The following is a 17,753-nucleotide window of genomic DNA, read 5'->3' on the forward strand; positions in this document are numbered from 1 at the left end:
TTTCTCAACCCGCATCCTCTGTGGTACTGCCTGATGGTGATAGACTGTCACAAATTGGCAAATCTGTTAGCACATTAATATTCAAAAGAGGAATCATTTCCATGTCTTAAAACAAGTTTAGTTTTTTAGACTGAAAGTTTTTTTGCCACTGTTTTGTTGAAAGGGATTCCTCAAGATCATTGGCGTGTTTAAGTTTTGTGCTGCCCTAGGCACTCAAAATTCTGCTGCCCACCCCTGTCCAGGTTTTAGGAGTTTTTGGCCATATTTTTGGTGAGGGTGTAATGTAACTTTTTTTTAATGGCATTTCCATTATATGGTGAGTATGTGTGTGTGGTGCAGTGAGTGTGTAGTGCAGGGTGCATGCATATGTGGGTGTAGTGAGTGTGTGTGTAGCGAGACTGCCCCTCCTCAAATCTGCCTCCCTAGGCAAGTGCCTTGTTTGCCTAGGCCAAAATACGCCCCTGCGTGCAGAGAACCTTTCCTCAATTTGCTCATGTAAATTTCCCCCCCAAAATCAGGCCTTGTGCATGTCTGAATTTCCTCCTGCTTAGTTTAACTTAACTGCTCTGGTGACTTTGAGAACATAGCATCTGGTAGTAACAAGCTATTTGGCCGCTCATGCCAGGCTAATTGTTGTCTGTGTGTATCATGCTGACATTTAATCACTAGAATTTATACAATTAAGAAGACTGAAGGGACTGTGGTATGTCAGACACAGTGACACTTGCTCTGCGGTTTCCCGCTAAGCAGACTGTGGACAGCTCATTGACTGAGACATATAAGAAATGACATCCCAAGCATCTGCCAAAACAAGTGATACAAAGCAATGATATTCCCAAGAAACATTTAACTTATTCTACACAATGTTGTAACCATACACTGCCCCAACCCACTGTATTCTTGTATGCACAGAGTTGTGCTTAGCACTTATTGATCGTGTGACCTATCTCGTCCTTCAGGGGGATTTTTTTTTTTTACTGTAGTTACCATAACCTGAAGCAGAACTCATCTTTTTTAACTGAAGCATCAAAATGAAACAATAGATTTTTATTTGGCCTTATGCCCAGCACTCTTCCTATAAGTGTAGGCAACAGAGCTTCAGCTCTGCCACACATAATAAGTGACTGTCTGCACAAACACAGAAGGTGCCGGGGGCCTTCCTACTTTCACGGCACTGCAAAAGATAGGTGTCATTATTCATCCAGGGATAACAACAAGGTGAAAGCAAAACAGATCAATACAAAGTCTCTGTATACTTTTTAACAGTGATCTGTGTCCGTGTAGCGCTTGGCTGCATAGGGGAAATTAGAGTTAAGATTGACACTTAAATTATTTTTTATTTATACTCTGGTTTTAGAAAATCGATTAAGTTGAAGCTTAGTATTTAAAATGATTTCCAGGTTCCGTTTTAGGGATAGATAAAAGAAAAGACCAAAGTATGAAAGCAGGCAAAGGAGGCAAGCTAGAAACTATCCCCACAGCTGAATGCTTATAAGTGCATTTAAAAGGAAGCTGCAAATACCCAGCTCAGTGACATACTTTATAATCACTTACTTACCATTACATCTCTTTCTTCACAGGTATCATAAACATAAATATTTAAAGGGACAGTCAAGTCCAAAAAAACTTTCATGTTTCAAACAGGGCATGTCATTTTAAACAACTTTCCAATTTACTTTTACCACCAATTTTGCTTTGTTCCCTTGGTATTCTTAGTTAATAGCTAAAGCTAGGAAGGCTCATATGATAATTTCTAAGCCCTTGAAGGCTGCCTCTTATCACATGCTTTTTTATTTGCTTTTCACAACAGGGGAGTGCTAGTTCATGTCAATATAGATAACATTATGATCACGCCTGTGGCTTGTGGCAGACACTGCACTAATTGGCTAAAATGAAAGTCAATAGATAATAAATAAAAAGTAATGTGATCAGGGGGCTGGAAGAAGGTTCCTAGATACAAGGTAATCACAGAGGTAAAAAGTATATTAATATAACAGTGTTGGTTATGCAAAACTGAGAAATGGGTAATAAAGGGATTATCTATCTTTTTAAACAATAACAATTCTGGTGTTGACTGTCCCTTTACCTTGAATAGGTAATATAGATACACACTAAACCAATGCTTACTAACTTTACTAAATAAACCATATTTGGTAATAGCTAGCATTATAATTGAAGGGATAGCATAGACATGATTGTGATGGTCTGGGTATTGAGTGCCTGATAGTGTGAGGCAAAGGTATATGAAAGTTGGTGAGGAGAGTAGGGGGGGATGGCCTGTGCAGGAAAGAAGAGTGATATGTTATGGTGTGTAGGGAAGGGGAGAGAAATGTATCATTTTATGTGAGGAGATATAAGGGGTAAAATGATATGGGAGAAAAGAAAGAGAACTGTGAGAAGGTCACTGGGGAGCAGAGAGAGCTGTGGAATGGTCACTGGGGAGCAGAGAGAGCTATGGTATGGTCACTGGGGAGCAGAGAGAGCTGTGGAATGGTCACTGGGCCCTGGGATCAGAGAGAGAGCTGTGGTATGGTCACTGGGGAGCAGAGAGAGGTGTGGAATGGTTACAGGGGAGCAGAGAGCAAGAGCTGTGGAATGGTCACTGGGGAACAGAGAGAGAGCTGTGGTATGGTCACTGGGGAGCAGAGAGAGCTGTGGAATGGTCACTGGGTATCAGAGAGAGAGCTGTGGTATGGTCACTGGGGATCAGAGAGAGAGCTGTGGTATGGTCACTGGGGAGCAGAGAGAGCCGTGGTATGGTTACTGGGGAGCAGAGAGCGAGCTGTGGTATGGTTACTGGGAGCAGAGAGAGCTGTGGAATGGTCCATAGGGAGCAGAGAGAGAGAGCTGTGGTATGGTCACTGGGGAGCAGAAAGAGAGCTGTGGAATGGTCACTGGGGAGCAGAGAGAGCTATGGTATGGTCACTGGGGAGCAGAGAGAGCTGTGGAATGGTCACTGGGCCCTGGGATCAGAGAGAGAGCTGTGGTATGGTCACTGGGGAGCAGAGAGAGGTGTGGAATGGTTACAGGGGAGCAGAGAGCAAGAGCTGTGGAATGGTCACTGGGGAACAGAGAGAGAGCTGTGGTATGGTCACTGGGGAGCAGAGAGAGCTGTGGAATGGTCACTGGGTATCAGAGAGAGAGCTGTGGTATGGTCACTGGGGATCAGAGAGAGAGCTGTGGTATGGTCACTGGGGAGCAGAGAGAGCTGTGGTATGGTTACTGGGGAGCAGAGAGCGAGCTGTGGTATGGTTACTGGGAGCAGAGAGAGCTGTGGAATGGTCCATAGGGAGCAGAGAGAGAGAGCTGTGGTATGGTCACTGGGGAGCAGAAAGAGAGCTGTGGAATGGTCACTGGGGAGCAGAGAGAGAGCTATGTTATGGTCACTGGGAAGCAGAGAGAGAGCTGTGGAATGGTCACTGGGGAGCAGTGAGAGAGCTGTGGAAAGGTAACTGGGGAGCAGAGAGAGCTGTGGAATGGTCAGTAGGGAACAGAGAGAGATCTGTTGTATGGTCACTGGGGAGCAGAGAGAGAGAGCTGAGGAATGGTCAGTAGGGAGCAGAGAGAGATCTATTGTATGGTCACTGGGGAGTAGAGAGAGATCTGTTGTATGGCCACTGGGGAGCAGAGATAGAGCTGTGGAATGGTCAGTAGGGAGCAGAGAGAGAGAGAGATGTGGTATGGTCACTGGGGAGCAGAGAGAGATCTGTGGTATGGTCACTGGGGAGCAGAGATAGAGCTGTGGTATGGTCACTTGGGAGCAGAGAGAGAGCTGTGGTATGGTCACTGGGGAGCAGAGAGAGAGCTGTGGTATGGTCACTGGGGAGCAGAGAGAGCTGTGGAATGGTTACTGGGGAGCAGAGAGCGCTGTGGTATGGTTACTGGGGAGCAGAGAGAGCTGTGGTATGGTTACTGGGGAGCAGAGATAGAGCTGTGGTATGGTGGTATGGTCACTGGGGAGCAGAGAGAGAGCTGTGCTATGGTCACTGGGGAGCAGAGAGAGAGAGCTGTGGTATGGTCACTGGGGAGCAGAGATAGAGCTGTGGTATGGTCACTGGGGAGCAGAGATAGAGCTGTGGTATGGTCACTGGGGAGCAGAGATAGAGCTGTGGTATGGTCACTGGGGAGCAGAGATAGAGCTGTGGTATGGTCACTGGGGAGCAGAGATAGAGCTGTGGTATGGTCACTGGGGAGCAGAGATAGAGCTGTGGTATGGTTACTGGGGAGCAGAGAGAGAGCTGTGGTATGGTTACTGGGGAGCAGAGAGCGCTGTGGTATGGTTACTGGGGAGTGGAGAGAGCTGTGGTATGGTTACTGGGGAGCAGAGAGAGCTGTGGTATGGTTACTTGGGAGCAGAGAGAGCTGTGGTATGGTTACTGGGGAGCAGAGAGAGCTGTGGTATGGTTACTGGGGAGCAGAGAGAGCTGTGGAATGGTCCGTAGGAAGCAGAGAGAGAGCTGTGGAATGTTCACTGGTGAGCAGAGAGAGAGCTGTGGAATGGTCACTGGGGAGCAGAGAGAGCTGTGGAATGGTCAGTAGGGAGCAGAGAGATCTATGGTATGGTCACTAGGGAGCAGAGAGAGAGAGCTGTGGGATGGTCACTGGGGAGCAGAGAGAGAGCTGTGGAATGGTGAGTGAGGAGCAGAGAGAGAGCTGTGGTATGGTCACTGTGGAGCAGAGACAGAGCTGTGGAATGGTCAGTGGGAAGCAGAGAAAGAGAATGTGAGGAGATATAACGGGTAAAATGATCTGGGGGGAAAAGAAAGAGAACTGTGGGAACGTCACTGGGGAGCAGAGAGAGCTGTGGAATGGTCACTGGAGAGCAGAGAGAGAGCTGTGGTATGGTCACTGTGGAGCAGAGAGAGCTGTGGAATGGTCACTGGGGAACAGAGAGAGAGCTGTGGTATGGTCACTGGGGAACAGAGAGAGCGGTGGAATGGTCACTGGGGAACAGAGAGAGCTGTGGGATGGTAAGTGAGGAGCAGAGAGAGAGCTGTGGTGTGGTCACTCGGGAGCAGAGAGAGCTGTGGTATGGTCACTTGGGAGCAGAGAGAGATCTGTGGTATGGTCACTGGGGAGCAGAGAGAGATCTGTGGTATGGTCACTGGGAAGCAGAGAGAGATCTGTGGTATGGTCACTGGGAAGCAGAGAGAGATCTGTGGTATGGTCACTGGAAAGCAGAGAGAGAGCTGTGGTATGGTTACTGGGGAGCAGAGAGAGAGCTGTGGAATGGTCAGTAGGGAGCAGAGAGAGAGAGAGCTTTGGTATGGTCACTGGGGAGCAGAGAGAGCTGTGGTATGGTCACTGGGGAGCAGGGAGAGCTTTGGAATGGTCACTGGGGAACAGAGAGAGCTGTAGGATGGTGAGTGAGGAGCAGAGAGAGAGAGAGCTGTGGTGTGGTCACTCGGGAGCAGAGAGAGATCTGTGGTATGGTCACTGAGAAGCAGAGAGAGAGAGAGCTGTGGAATGGTCACTGGGGAACAGAGAGAGATCTGTGGGATGGTGAGTGAGGAGCAGAGAGAGATCTGTGGTATGGTCACTGGGAAGCAGAGAAAGATCTGTGGTATGGTCACTGGGGAGCAGAGAGAGAGCTGTGGAATGGTCACTGGGGAGCAGAGAGAGAGCTGTGGTATGGTCACTGGGGAGCAGAGAGAGCTGTGGAATGGTCACTGGGGAACAGAGAGAGAGCTGTGGTATGGTCACTGGGGAACAGAGAGAGATGTGGGATGGTGAGTGAGGAGCAGAGAGAGAGAGCTGTGGTGTGGTCCATAGGGAGCAGAGAGAGAGAGCTGTGGTATGGTCACTGGGAAGCAGAGAGAGAGCTGTGGAATGTTCACTGGCGAGCAGAGAGAGAGCTGTGGAATGGTCACTGGGGAGCAGAGAGATATCTGTGGTATGGTCACTGGGAAGCAGAGAGAGAAAGCTGTGGTATGGTCACTGGGAAGCAGAGAGAGAGAGAGAGAGAGAGAGCTGTGGTATGGTTACTGGGGAGCAGAGAGAGATCTGTGGAATGGTCAGTAGGGAGCAGAGAGAGAGAGAGCTGTGGTTTTGTCACTTAGGAGCAGAGAGAGATCTGTGGTATGGTTACTGGGGAGCAGAGAGAGAGCTGTGGAATGGTCAGTAGGGAGCAGAGAGAGAGAGCTGTGGTATGGTCACTGGGGAGCAGAGAGAGCTGTGGTATGGTCAGTAGGGCGCAGAGAGAGAGAGCTGTGGTATTGTCACTTAGGAGCAGAGAGAGTTCTGTGGTATGGTTACTGGGGAGCAGAGAGAGAGCTGTGGAATGGTCAGTAGGGAGCAGAGAGAGAGAGCTGTGGTTTTGTCACTTAGGAGCAGAGAGAGATCTGTGGTATGGTTACTGGGGAGCAGAGAGAGAGCTGTGGAATGGTCAGTAGGGAGCAGAGAGAGAGCTGTGGTATGGTTACTGGGGAGCAGAGAGAGAGCTGTGGAATTGTCAGTAGGGAGCAGAGAGAGAGAGAGCTGTGGTATGGTCACTGGGGAGCAGAGAGAGAGCTGTGGAATGGTCAGTAGGGAGCAGAGAGAGAGCTGTGGTATGGTTACTGGGGAGCAGAGAGAGATCTGTGGTATGGTCAGTAGGGAGCAGAGAGAGAGAGATGTGGTATGGTCACTTAGGAGCAGAGAGAGATTTGTGGTATGGTCACTGGGAAGCAGAGAGAGCTGTGGTGTGGTCACTGGGAAGCAGAGGAGAGATGTGGAATGGTCACTGGTTAGCAGAGAGCGAGCTGTGGAATGGTCACTGGGGAGCAGAGAAAGAGATGTGGGGAGGTCAGTGGGAAGCAGAGAAAGAGCTGTAGGATGGTGAGTGGGGAGCAGAGAGAAAGAGCTGTGGCATAGTCACTGGGGAGCACAGAGAGAGAGCTGTGGAATTGTTACTGGGAAGCAAAGAGAGAGCTGTAGGGAGCGTAGATAGCTGTGGGATGGTCAGTGGGGAGCAGAGAGAGCTGTGGAATGGTCACTGGGGAGAAGAGAGAGCTGTGGGATTGTCACTGGGGAGCAGAGAGAGAGAGCTGTGGGAATATCAGTGGGAAGGTCAGTGGTGAGTAGAGAGAGAGAGCTGTGGGAAGATCAGTGGGGAGCATAGAGAGAGCTGCGGGAAGATCAGTGGGGAGCATAGAGAGAGCTGCGGGAAGATCAGTGGGGAGCATAGAGAGAGCTGTGGGAAGATCAGTGGGGAGCATAGAGAGAGTTGTGGGAAGGTCAGTGGGGAGCAGAGAGAGCTGTGGGAAGATCAGTGGGGAGCAGAGAGAGAGAGCTGTGGGAAGATCAGTGGGGAGCTGAGAGAGAGAGAGAGCTGTGGCATTGTCACTTAGGAGCAGAGAGAGATTTGTGGTATGATTACTGGGGAGCAGAGAGAGAGAGCTGTGGAATGGTCAGTAGGGAGCAGAGAGAGAGCTGTGGTATGGTCACTGGGGAGCAGAGAGAGCTGTGGTATGGTCAGTAGGGAGCAGAGAGAGAGAGCTGTGGTATTGTCACTTAGGAGCAGAGAGAGATCTGTGGTATGGTTACTGGGGAGCAGAGAGAGAGCTGTGGAATGGTCAGTAGGGAGCAGAGAGAGAGCTGTGGTATGGTCACTGGGGAGCAGAGAGAGAGCTGTGAAATGGTCAGTAGGAAGCAGAGAGAGAGCTGTGGTATGGTTACTGGGGAGCAGAGAGAGATCTGTGGTATGGTCAGTAGGGAGCAGAGACAGATCTGTGGTATGGTCACTGGGAAGCAGAAAGAGCTGTGGTGTGGTCACTTGGGAGCAGAGGAGAGATGTGGAATGGTCCCTGGTTAGCAGAGAAAGAGCTGTGGAATGGTCACTGGGGAGCAGAGAGAGAGAGCTGTGGAATGGTCAGTAGGAAGCAGAGAGAGAGCTGTGGTATGGTTACTGGGGAGCAGAGAGAGATCTGTGGTATGGTCAGTAGGGAACAGAGAGAGAGAGCTGTGGTATGGTCACTTAGGAGCAGAGAGAGATCTGTGGTATGGTCACTGGGAAGCAGAAAGAGCTGTGGTGTGGTCACTTGGGAGCAGAGGAGAGATGTGGAATGGTCACTGGTTAGCAGAGAAAGAGCTGTGGAATGGTCACTGGGGAGCAGAGAGAGAGCTGTGGTATGGTCACTGGGGAGCAGAGGAGAGATGTGGAATGGTCACTGGAGAGCAGAGAGAGAGCTGTGGTATGGTCACTGAGGAGCAGAGAGAGAGCTGTGGAATGGTCAGTAGGGAGCAGAGAGAGAGAGAGAGCCATGGGATGGTCACTGGGGAGCAGAGAAAGAGCTGTGGGGAGGTCAGTGGGAAGCAGAGAAAGAGCTGTGGGGAGGTCAGTGGGAAGCAGAGAAAGAGCTGTAGGATGGTGAGTGGGGAGGAGAGAGAAAGAGAGCTGTGGCATAGTCACTGGGGAGCACAGAGAGAGATCTGTGGAATTGTTACTGGGAAGCAAAGAGAGAGCTGTAGGGAGCGTAGATAGCTGTGGGATGGTCAGTGGGGAGCAGAGAGAGCTGTGGAATGGTCACTGGGGAGAAGAGAGAGCTGTGGGATTGTCACTGGGGAGCAGAGAGAGAGAGAGCTGTGGGAAGATCAGTGGCGAGTAGAGAGAGAGAGCTGTGGGAAGGTCACAGGGGAGCAGAGAGAGCTGTGGGAAGATCAGTGGGGAGCATAGAGAGAGCTGTGGGAAGATCAGTGGGGAGCATAGAGAGAGCTGCGGGAAGATCAGTGGGGAGCAAAGAGAGAGCTGTGGGAAGATCAGTGGGGATCATAGAGAGAGCTCTGGGAAGATCAGTGGGGAGCATAGAGAGAGCTGTGGGAAGATCAGTGGGGAGCATAGAGAGAGCTGCGGGAAGATCAGTGGGGAGCATAGAGAGAGCTGCGGGAAGATCAGTGGGGAGCATAGAGAGAGCTGCAGGAAGATCAGTGGGGAGCATAGAGAGAGCTGTGGGAAGATCAGTGGGGAGCAGAGAGAGAGCTGTGGGATGATCAGTGGGGAGCAGAGAGAGAGCTGTGGGATGATCAGTGGGGAGCAGAGAGAGAGCTGTGGGAAGATCAGTGGGGAGCAGAGAGAGAGCTGTGGGATGATCAGTGGGGAGCAGAGAGAGAGCTGTGGGATGATCAGTGGGGAGCAGAGAGAGAGCTGTGGGAAGATCAGTGGGGAGCAGAGAGAGAGCTGTGGGAAGGTCACAGGGGAGCAGAGAGAGAGAGCTGTGGGAAGATCAGTGGGGAGCAGAGAGAGCTGTGGGAAGATCAGTGGGGATCATAGAGAGAGCTGCGGGAAGATCAGTGGGGAGCAGAGAGAGAGCTGTGGGAAGATCAGTGGGGAGCAGAGAGAGAGAGCTGTGGGAAGATCAGTGGGGAGCAGAGAGAGAGCTGTGGGAAGATCAGTGGGGATCATAGAGAAAGCTGCCGGAAGATCAGTGGGGAGCAGAGAGAGAGAGCTGTGGGAAGATCAGTGGGGAGCAGAGAGAGAGCTGTGGGGAGCAGGAGCATTCACATGTTTATTCTTCTATCTTTGTCTCATCACATTTTACTTTAACCGACTTTACTCATCTGTATTTCCCATATGGAAGGGAGAAAAGGATAGGTAAAAAAGAAATAGAACAGGAAAATAGAAGAATAATAACAATACAATATTGTGTTCCCTCATGGTCAATATGACAGCACATGAAGCAGGAGATGATTCATTACCAATGAAAGAAGTAGAAATCATCTTCAGGGAGGTCAGATCAGACCAAGACACCACAGGGCCAGAAATAGAAGTAACTATGAGAGTCAATGACAAAACTCACACTGAATTCTGTGTTAGTTGAGAGGAAAATGTTGAAACAACAGATCTTGTAAAATGTATGCAATTAGGACCACGTAGCTGCTTTGCACAACCCCTTTAATGAAGAATCACTGTGAGCTGCTCAAATGAACATACAGAGTGTTCAGCGGCAGGAGAAGGAGCAACTAACTGTGATGCTTGTGGGATATTCCTCTATCAGACCGAACTCGGCCAGTAGTCTTGTTATCCCAGCGTCGAGCCGGAATGATAGGGAATATCCCAGAGCAGAGAAGGTATGCAAGATGAGATAAGTGGCACTTACCACAGGCAGGACAGTCCTTGGCGGCAACAGGCAGGAAAACAGAGAAAGGCATTTCAGGGGCAAACCACTAGGATGGTCAAGCAGGCAGGGTTTGGTAAAAGTAAGGCAGTCCAGAGGTAAATCACTAGGATGGTCAGGCAGGCAGGGTTTGGCAACAGTATATCAATCCAGCAGTTAAGGGTTAAACAGGCAGAGTGGTCAGACAAGCAAGGTTCAGCAACAGTATATCAATCCAGCATACAAATAAGCACAGCCCAGGAGAACAATAAGTAACACCTATACTTGGGCAGTGATAGATAGGACTGAAGTTACTTACATAGGCGCAGGATTCGCGCCACAGGAGATCCTAACCGGCTTCTGAAGGAGAAAGTGTGTGGCGATAACGTCACCACTACATGCAGAGAGGAGCCGACTCCCCCCTAGGCAACAATCAGACAGGTTGCGCCGTGTCCCTAGCAACAGCTAGAGCAGTGCGGTGCGACGCAACACTAACACAGACTAAAGCCAGTGAGAAGGAGGCTATCAGAAGTCTGTGACTCTTACAAGGACCTCCAATATATGACAAAAAGAGCATCTACATCTGCTTTAGTCAATGGGCAGTTTTTAAAACCTTCAGTGGAAAGTCCACCTCAGCCACGTCCTCTGTTTTATTTGCCTGGAATGGAGATCTTTTATTTTTTATGAAAACCTAGGTATATAAAGTGTAGTGTTTAAGAAAGGTGAATGGATCCTAGCTGTGAAACCATGAAGTGTTTCATTGTAATATTTGTGAAACAATGACTCCAAAACCTGTTGCTTACCATTTAAGATAAATAAAATGGCACATGCTTTCCATATGTTGGCTTTTTCCCTTTTAAAGAAAAAAAATTGTGAAGGTAACTTATAGAAACCCCCTCCACACAGAAACTGATGTTTTGATACAATGAACACAAATAGCAAACTAACTTTAAGCTTTTAGCTTTTTGGTTAATGGATTTTTCCACAGCTATCGTATACAGGAGAGCATCACAATCATTCTTGAGGTTTGGACAAAAGAAGTGTGCATGATCTTTTGATTCACTTTCACAAGGAATTACGTGATTGACCTTAGGATGTCTTTTCCAGGAATGAAGGTTTAAAAGACAGAGCATAAAGCTCAGACACATGAAATGTGGATGTAATGGTCTTGAAATTAAAAATGATCAATGGTCTGAAGAAAGTTGAACTTTGAAGGATCCTTTAGAAATGCCTATGCTAAAACCTGCTTAAAACACTTACAGCTAGATTACGGGTTTGGCGTTATGGTGAAAAAGCATCATTATGCTTCATATCACTGCTTTTTCCCTAACGCCGCTATTACAAGTCTTGTAGGTATAGCTGTACCGCACATCTTTTTGGCCGTTACACAATGTCAGTACCGCACTTTTTAAAAAAAAGTCATTTTTCAATGGGACTCCCATGGTGCCGGTATTAAGAGTTTGCCTGGGAGGCCAAAAAGTGAGCGGAACACCCTATACTGACAAGATCCATACCGCCATCTAAAGTCAGTAGTTATGAATTTTACGTTACAAATCTGTAGCATAAAACTCATAACTAAAGTGTTAAAAAGTACACTAACACCCATAAACTACCTATTAACCCCTAAACCTAGGCCCTCCCGCATCGTAAACACTATAATAAATTTATTAACCTCTAATCTGCTGCTCTTAACCCCTATTCCGCCACTCCCCGACATCGTCACCACTATAATAAACCTATTAACCCCTAAACCGCTACCCTCCCGCATCGCAAACACTATTTAAAGATTATTAACCCCTAATCTGCCATCCGCCCACACTGCCGCTATAATAAACCTATTAACCACTAAACCGCAAGCCCCCCACAATGAAATATACTAAAGTAAACTATTAACCCCTAAACCTCTGGCCTCCCACATCACTACATAAATATATTAACCCCTAAACCTAACCCTAACATAACTCTAAGCCTAAGTCTAACCCTAACACCCCCTAACTTAAATATAATTAAAATAAATCAAAATAAACCTTACAATTATTACCTAAAAAAAATTCTATTTAAAACTAAATACTTACCTATAAAATAAAACCTAAGCTAGCTACAATATTACTAATAGTTATAATATTGTAGCTATCTTAGGTTTTATTTTTATTTCACAGGTAAGTTTGTATAATATAGTTATTTGTATAAATAGTTATTAAATATTTACTAGCTACCTAGTTAAAATAAATACAAAGTTACCTGTAAAATAAAACCTAACCTGCCTTACACTAAAAACTAACATTACAATAAAATAAAATAAAGTAATAAAATGCAATTATCTAAATTACAAAAAAAATATACACTAAATTACACAAAATAAAAAACGAAATTATCAAAAATAAAAATGAATTACTCCTAATCTTATAGCCCTATCAAAATAAAAAAGCCCACCAAAATAAAAAAAAACCTAGCCTACACTAAACTGCCAATGGCTCTCAAAAGGGCCTTTTGTGGGCATTGCCCCAAAGAAATCAGCTCTTTTACCTGTAAAAAAAATACAAACAACCCCCAACAGTAAAATCCACCACCCACACAACCAAACCCCCAAATAAAATTCTATCTAAATAAACCTAAGCTAACCATTGCCCTTAAAAGGGCATTTGGATGGGCATTGCACTTAAAAGGGCATTTAGCTCTTTTAAGGTGCACAAACCCTAAGCTAAAAATTAAACCCACCCAATAAACCCTTAAAAAACCTAATCCTAACCCCTGACGATCCACTTACAGTTTTTTCGAAGACCAGACATCCATCCTCATCCAGGCGGCAGAAGTCTTTATCCAAGCGGGCAGAAGTCCTCATTGAAGCCGGCAGAAGTCTTCATCCAAGCTGGCAGAAGTCTTCATCCAGATGGCATCTTCTATCTTCATCCATCCTGCGTGGAGTGAGTCCATCTTCAAGACATCCGGTGCAGAGAATCCTCTTCTTCCGAATGTTGCTGGAAAATGAAGTTCACTTTAAGTGACGTCATCCAAGATGGCATTCCTTACATTCCGATTGTCTGATAGAATTCTATCAGCCAATAGGAATTAAAGGGGAAAAAATCATATTGGCTGGCAATCAGCCAATAGGATTGAGCTAGCATTCTATTGGATAGGCTAGTTTTTTTTTATTTTGATAGGGCTATTAGATTATGAGTAATTCGTTTTTATTTTTGATCATTTAGTTTTTTATTTTGTGTAATTTAGTGTTTATTTTTTTTTTTGTAATTTAGATAATTGTATTTTTTTAATTTAATTTATTTTATTTTATTGTAATGTTAGTTTTTAGTGTAAGGCAGGTTAGGTTTTATTTTACAGGTAACTTTGTATTTATTTTAACTAGGTAGCTAGTAAATAGTTAATAACTATTTACTAATTAGTCTAAAAAATAATAATAATAAAAAACCTAAGAAAGCTACAATATTATAACTATTAGTTATTATGTAGCTAGCTTAGGTTTTATTTTACAGGTAAATTTGTATTTAGTTTTAAATAGGTATTATTTAGGTAATAATTGTAAGGTTTGTTTAGATTTATTTTAATTATATTTAAGTTAGGGGGTGTTAGGGTTAGGGTTAGACTTAGTCTTAGGGTTACATTAGGGTTAGGGGTTAATATATTTATGTAGTGATGTGGGAGGCCAGAGGTTTAGGGGTTAATAGTTTAATTTAGTATATTTCGTTGTGGGGGGCTTGCGGTTTAGTGGTTAATAGATTTATTATAGTGGCAGTGTGGGCGGACGGCAGGTTAGGGGTTAATAATCTTTAAATATTGTTTGTGATGCTGGAGGATAGCGGTTTAGGGGTTAATAGGTTTATTATAGTGGCGACGATGTCGGGGAGTAGCGGAATAGGGGTTAATAAATTATAATGTAGTGAAGAGGTAAGCGCCAACAAAGGCTGAGGTGATGGAGTTATAAATTAGATCAATATATTAATGTGTAGTGCACATAAATATATAGTTTAATACATGTCAACAAAAAATACAGTATAAATCATGGAGCCTTTATAGGCTTTATCAAGACTTGATAAAGGCCTATACAGAGGACGAAACGTGTTGACTTAACCAAATTAAGTTTACTACCTATATTTGATTCTATTGTGGGAACATATTTTGCAGTATTGTTTATTTATTTCCACAGGTTTTTAGGATATTCTTGCACACATTTTTGGAGACCAATACGAATTTTCACGGATTAAAGAATTCACCACCACATTTATTCACCATTGTTACAGCTTTTTTCACATTTGTTTTATTACTTTGTCATCACTCTTTGGATGTTTTTTATTAAATTTTTATTGCTATTTTGATTTCCAAGTTTTCATATTTTTCTTCCACATTTTTTCACTTGTTGATTCATCAATTGCCACCCAATTTTTATTTCAAACCATCACGGATATTTAGGATATGACTTTATAGGACAGTAAATTGGACTTTTATCCAGTATGGTCTTGTTGTTTCAATAACAGGACACCAATTACTTCAAGACATTTGTACTATATATGTTTTTTTTTGTTTTAATTTGATTTTATTCATCTATTGTCACATGGATCCATGATTTATACTGTATTTTGTCTTGACATGTATTAAACTAATGCTTAAAAAATAATTAAAAAATAAATAATAAATTGATGTAGTTGTTTTTTGGGATGTTTTGGTGGAGAGCAAAATTGCATGTGGGGGCAAGAAATTTTTTGCCCAGGGTCCAGTCGATATTAAAGACGGCCCTGTGTCTTGTTATTCCTTTGATTCACATGATGGTTTGCCTGGTTATACTGAGGGAAGAAGGCGTGCTATAACAAATCCTTAAAGGACCATTAAACTTGACATTTCAACAACATATAACTCATTATTACAAGTGAAACATTATTGCAATATACTGTAAAATACATCTAAAAATTGTGGTTGTTTTTCTCTCTCCCAGGGAAATTTGTGTTAATACTTTTAGGCCTCCTAAGATTCCCAGCAGTTATGTTTGTAAAAGGTGGATTATCAGTTTTGCATCAACATCATGATAGGAGAAGCAGTCTTTGCAATAGTAACTAAGTTTAATCAGTGCTAGACTACCATTTTATTCAAAACTGACACATAAGCATGAAATTGCAATGTTTGAAGAAAGAAACAAACATTTTTTTTTAATTTTTTGCACAAATGAACAGCAGAAATGGAATTGCCCAGTAATAGTTACATTAAGCAAATTTGTAGTAAAGAAGATGGTTTGAGAAAATAGTCTTTAAAAAAAAAATAAAAAACAAGAAGAAAAGGTGGGAAAAACAAGGCCATAGTGTCAAATAGGTTTGCTTGATCATGTTAAAGCACACTTTTTTTGTTTGTTTAAGTACTGACAAGTTAAATGAAAAAAAGGTAATGGAGAGTTATGTGCATAAATAATAGGAGGAAAATAAAGTGCTATAAAATGAAGAATACAAGAGAGTAATTGCATCAATGAAAATTATTAAAGGGTCATTAAAGTCAAAATTAAACACTCATGATTCAGATAGAGCATGCAATTTTAAATAACTTTCCAATCTATTATCAAATTTGCTTAGTACTCTTGGTATCCTTTGTTGAAGAGTCGGGTCAGGAGCAGCAATGCACTAATGGAAGCACGAATGGTGAGCAAATTACAAGAGGCATATATGGGCAGCCACCAATCACCAGCTGGTTCCCAGTAGTGCATTAATACTCATAAGTCTACCTAGGTATGCTCTTCAGCAAAGATATCATGAAAAAAAGATCATTTGATCATAGTAAGTAAACTGAAGTAAATTGGAAAGATTTTTTTTTAAATGCCCATTTTATCTGAAAGTTGAATTTTTACTTTGTTCTCCCTTTAAAATAAATAACACTGGGCTCATTTTACTAACATTTCAAGAAAATGAACTGTATTTTTACATAGTATAATAAAGTCAACTTTGTTTCATTCTTATGAAAGAGAAACATCTAAAATTGTTTATATGTTTTGCATAAAATGTGAATTAAAAACATTTCAAAATTAGGTTGAAACTAATACAATAATACAGTATCAATTATGTTCTTCTTGCTCATTGGCTGATAGCACTAGTAGGAAGTACATATAAGCTAATACACGTTAGGAGGAAGTACAAGATTGATACTGTTATATTAGCTTAAATTTATATTAAAACAGCCTTTACTTCGTATTTTCAGGCAAAAAAAAAGTCTAAGGGGTCAATTTATCAATGTCTAGTGGACATGATCTGCTGTAGCATACGCTTTCGGCATTTAACATTGCACAAGCAGTTCTGGTGAACTACTTGTGCATCGCCGCCCCCTGCAGATTTGCGGCTGCTAGCAGGGGTGTCAATCAACCCGATCGTACATGATTGGGTGGATTGATGTCTGCAGCCTCAGAGGAGACGTACGAGTTAAGGAGCCGCGGTCTTAAGACTACTGCTTCTTAACTCCTGAAACAGGGGTATTTGGCGCTATTTGGGCCACAATAAATCGGACCCTAAATGTTAAAACGCTGCTGAGTACAGTGTCCCTTTAACATTCACATGTTGTCTTTAATATACAGTATATGCTTACCTGGCGCAGATATAGTTTCAGAACATTGCTCAGATCATGAGGAGAAGCCTGGGAAAGTTCCACTAACTCTTTTCCATTTTCAAAGGCTTGACACAGCTTCTCCACACGGGTTTTAACCCCATTCACCCGGTAAATACCCTGGAGAACAAATTCAGATGTCTAATTAATACCTCCTTGCACATACACAGGGAAATACGTACTTTGTATATATATATATATATAGTTTTAAAAAAAAAGCTTTTAAAGTGTTTTATTGTCTCAGAGAGACCAAAAAATATAATTTATGCTTACCAGATAAATTCCGGGTGCGTCCATGGCTTTATTCCTTACTGTTGGGAAATACAACACCTGGCCACCAGGAGGAGGCAAAGACACCCCAGCCAAAGGCTTAAATATCCCTCCCACTTCCTCATTACTCCAGTCATTCTGCCAAAGGAACAAGGAAAAGTAGGAGAAACATTAGGGTATAAATGATGCCAGAAGAATAAAATAAATAATAGGGGACTGCCCATAGACAAAAAAAAAATGGACGGGGGCTGTTGTGGACTCTCTCTATCCAGAAGGAAAGGAATTTATCTGGTAAGCATAAATTATGTTTTCCTTCCTAAGATAGGGAGAGTCCACTGCTTCATTCCTTACTGTTGGGAAAACTATACCCAAGCTCCAGAGGACACTGAATGAATAACGGGAGGGAACAAAAAGGAAAAGGCGGACCCTATTCTAAGGGCACCACACCCTGCAAAACTTTTCTCCCGAAACCTGCTTCAGCTGAAGCAAAAACATAAAACTTGAAAAGTTTTGAAAAAGTATGTAAGGAGACCCAGGTAGCCGCCTTACAAATCTGATCCATAGAGGCCTCGTTCTTAAAGGCCCAAGAGGAAGCCACTGCTCTAGTGGAATGAGCCGTTATGCTCTCAGGAGGACGATGTCCCGCTGTCTCGTAAGCTAATCGGATGACACTCCTTAAACAAAAAGATAGGGAAGTCAAAGTAGCCTTCTGCCCCTTACGCTTCCATGAACAGACAACAAACAAAGAGGAAGATTGTCTAAACTCCTTAGAAGCCTGAAGATAGAACTTCAAGACGCGAACCACATCCAAATTGTGAAGGAAGG

The 17,753-nt window shown here is 43.9% G+C and overlaps 1 protein-coding gene across 1 annotated transcript in view; it reads right to left on the reverse strand.

Moving 5' to 3' along the window:
- ARHGAP45 (Rho GTPase activating protein 45) overlaps nucleotides 1-17,753 on the reverse strand; it is a 238,609-nt gene that overhangs the window by 15,516 nt on the left and 205,340 nt on the right. Inside the window, exon 19 of the mRNA XM_053702812.1 lies at nucleotides 16,641-16,778. Within this exon, the coding sequence (XP_053558787.1) occupies nucleotides 16,641-16,778 (138 nt within the window). The remainder of the gene's footprint in view (nucleotides 1-16,640; nucleotides 16,779-17,753) is intronic.

The sequence above is a fragment of the Bombina bombina genome, chromosome 2 (assembly GCF_027579735.1).
Source record: "Bombina bombina isolate aBomBom1 chromosome 2, aBomBom1.pri, whole genome shotgun sequence".
In the NCBI taxonomy this organism is placed as follows: Eukaryota; Metazoa; Chordata; class Amphibia; order Anura; family Bombinatoridae; genus Bombina; species Bombina bombina.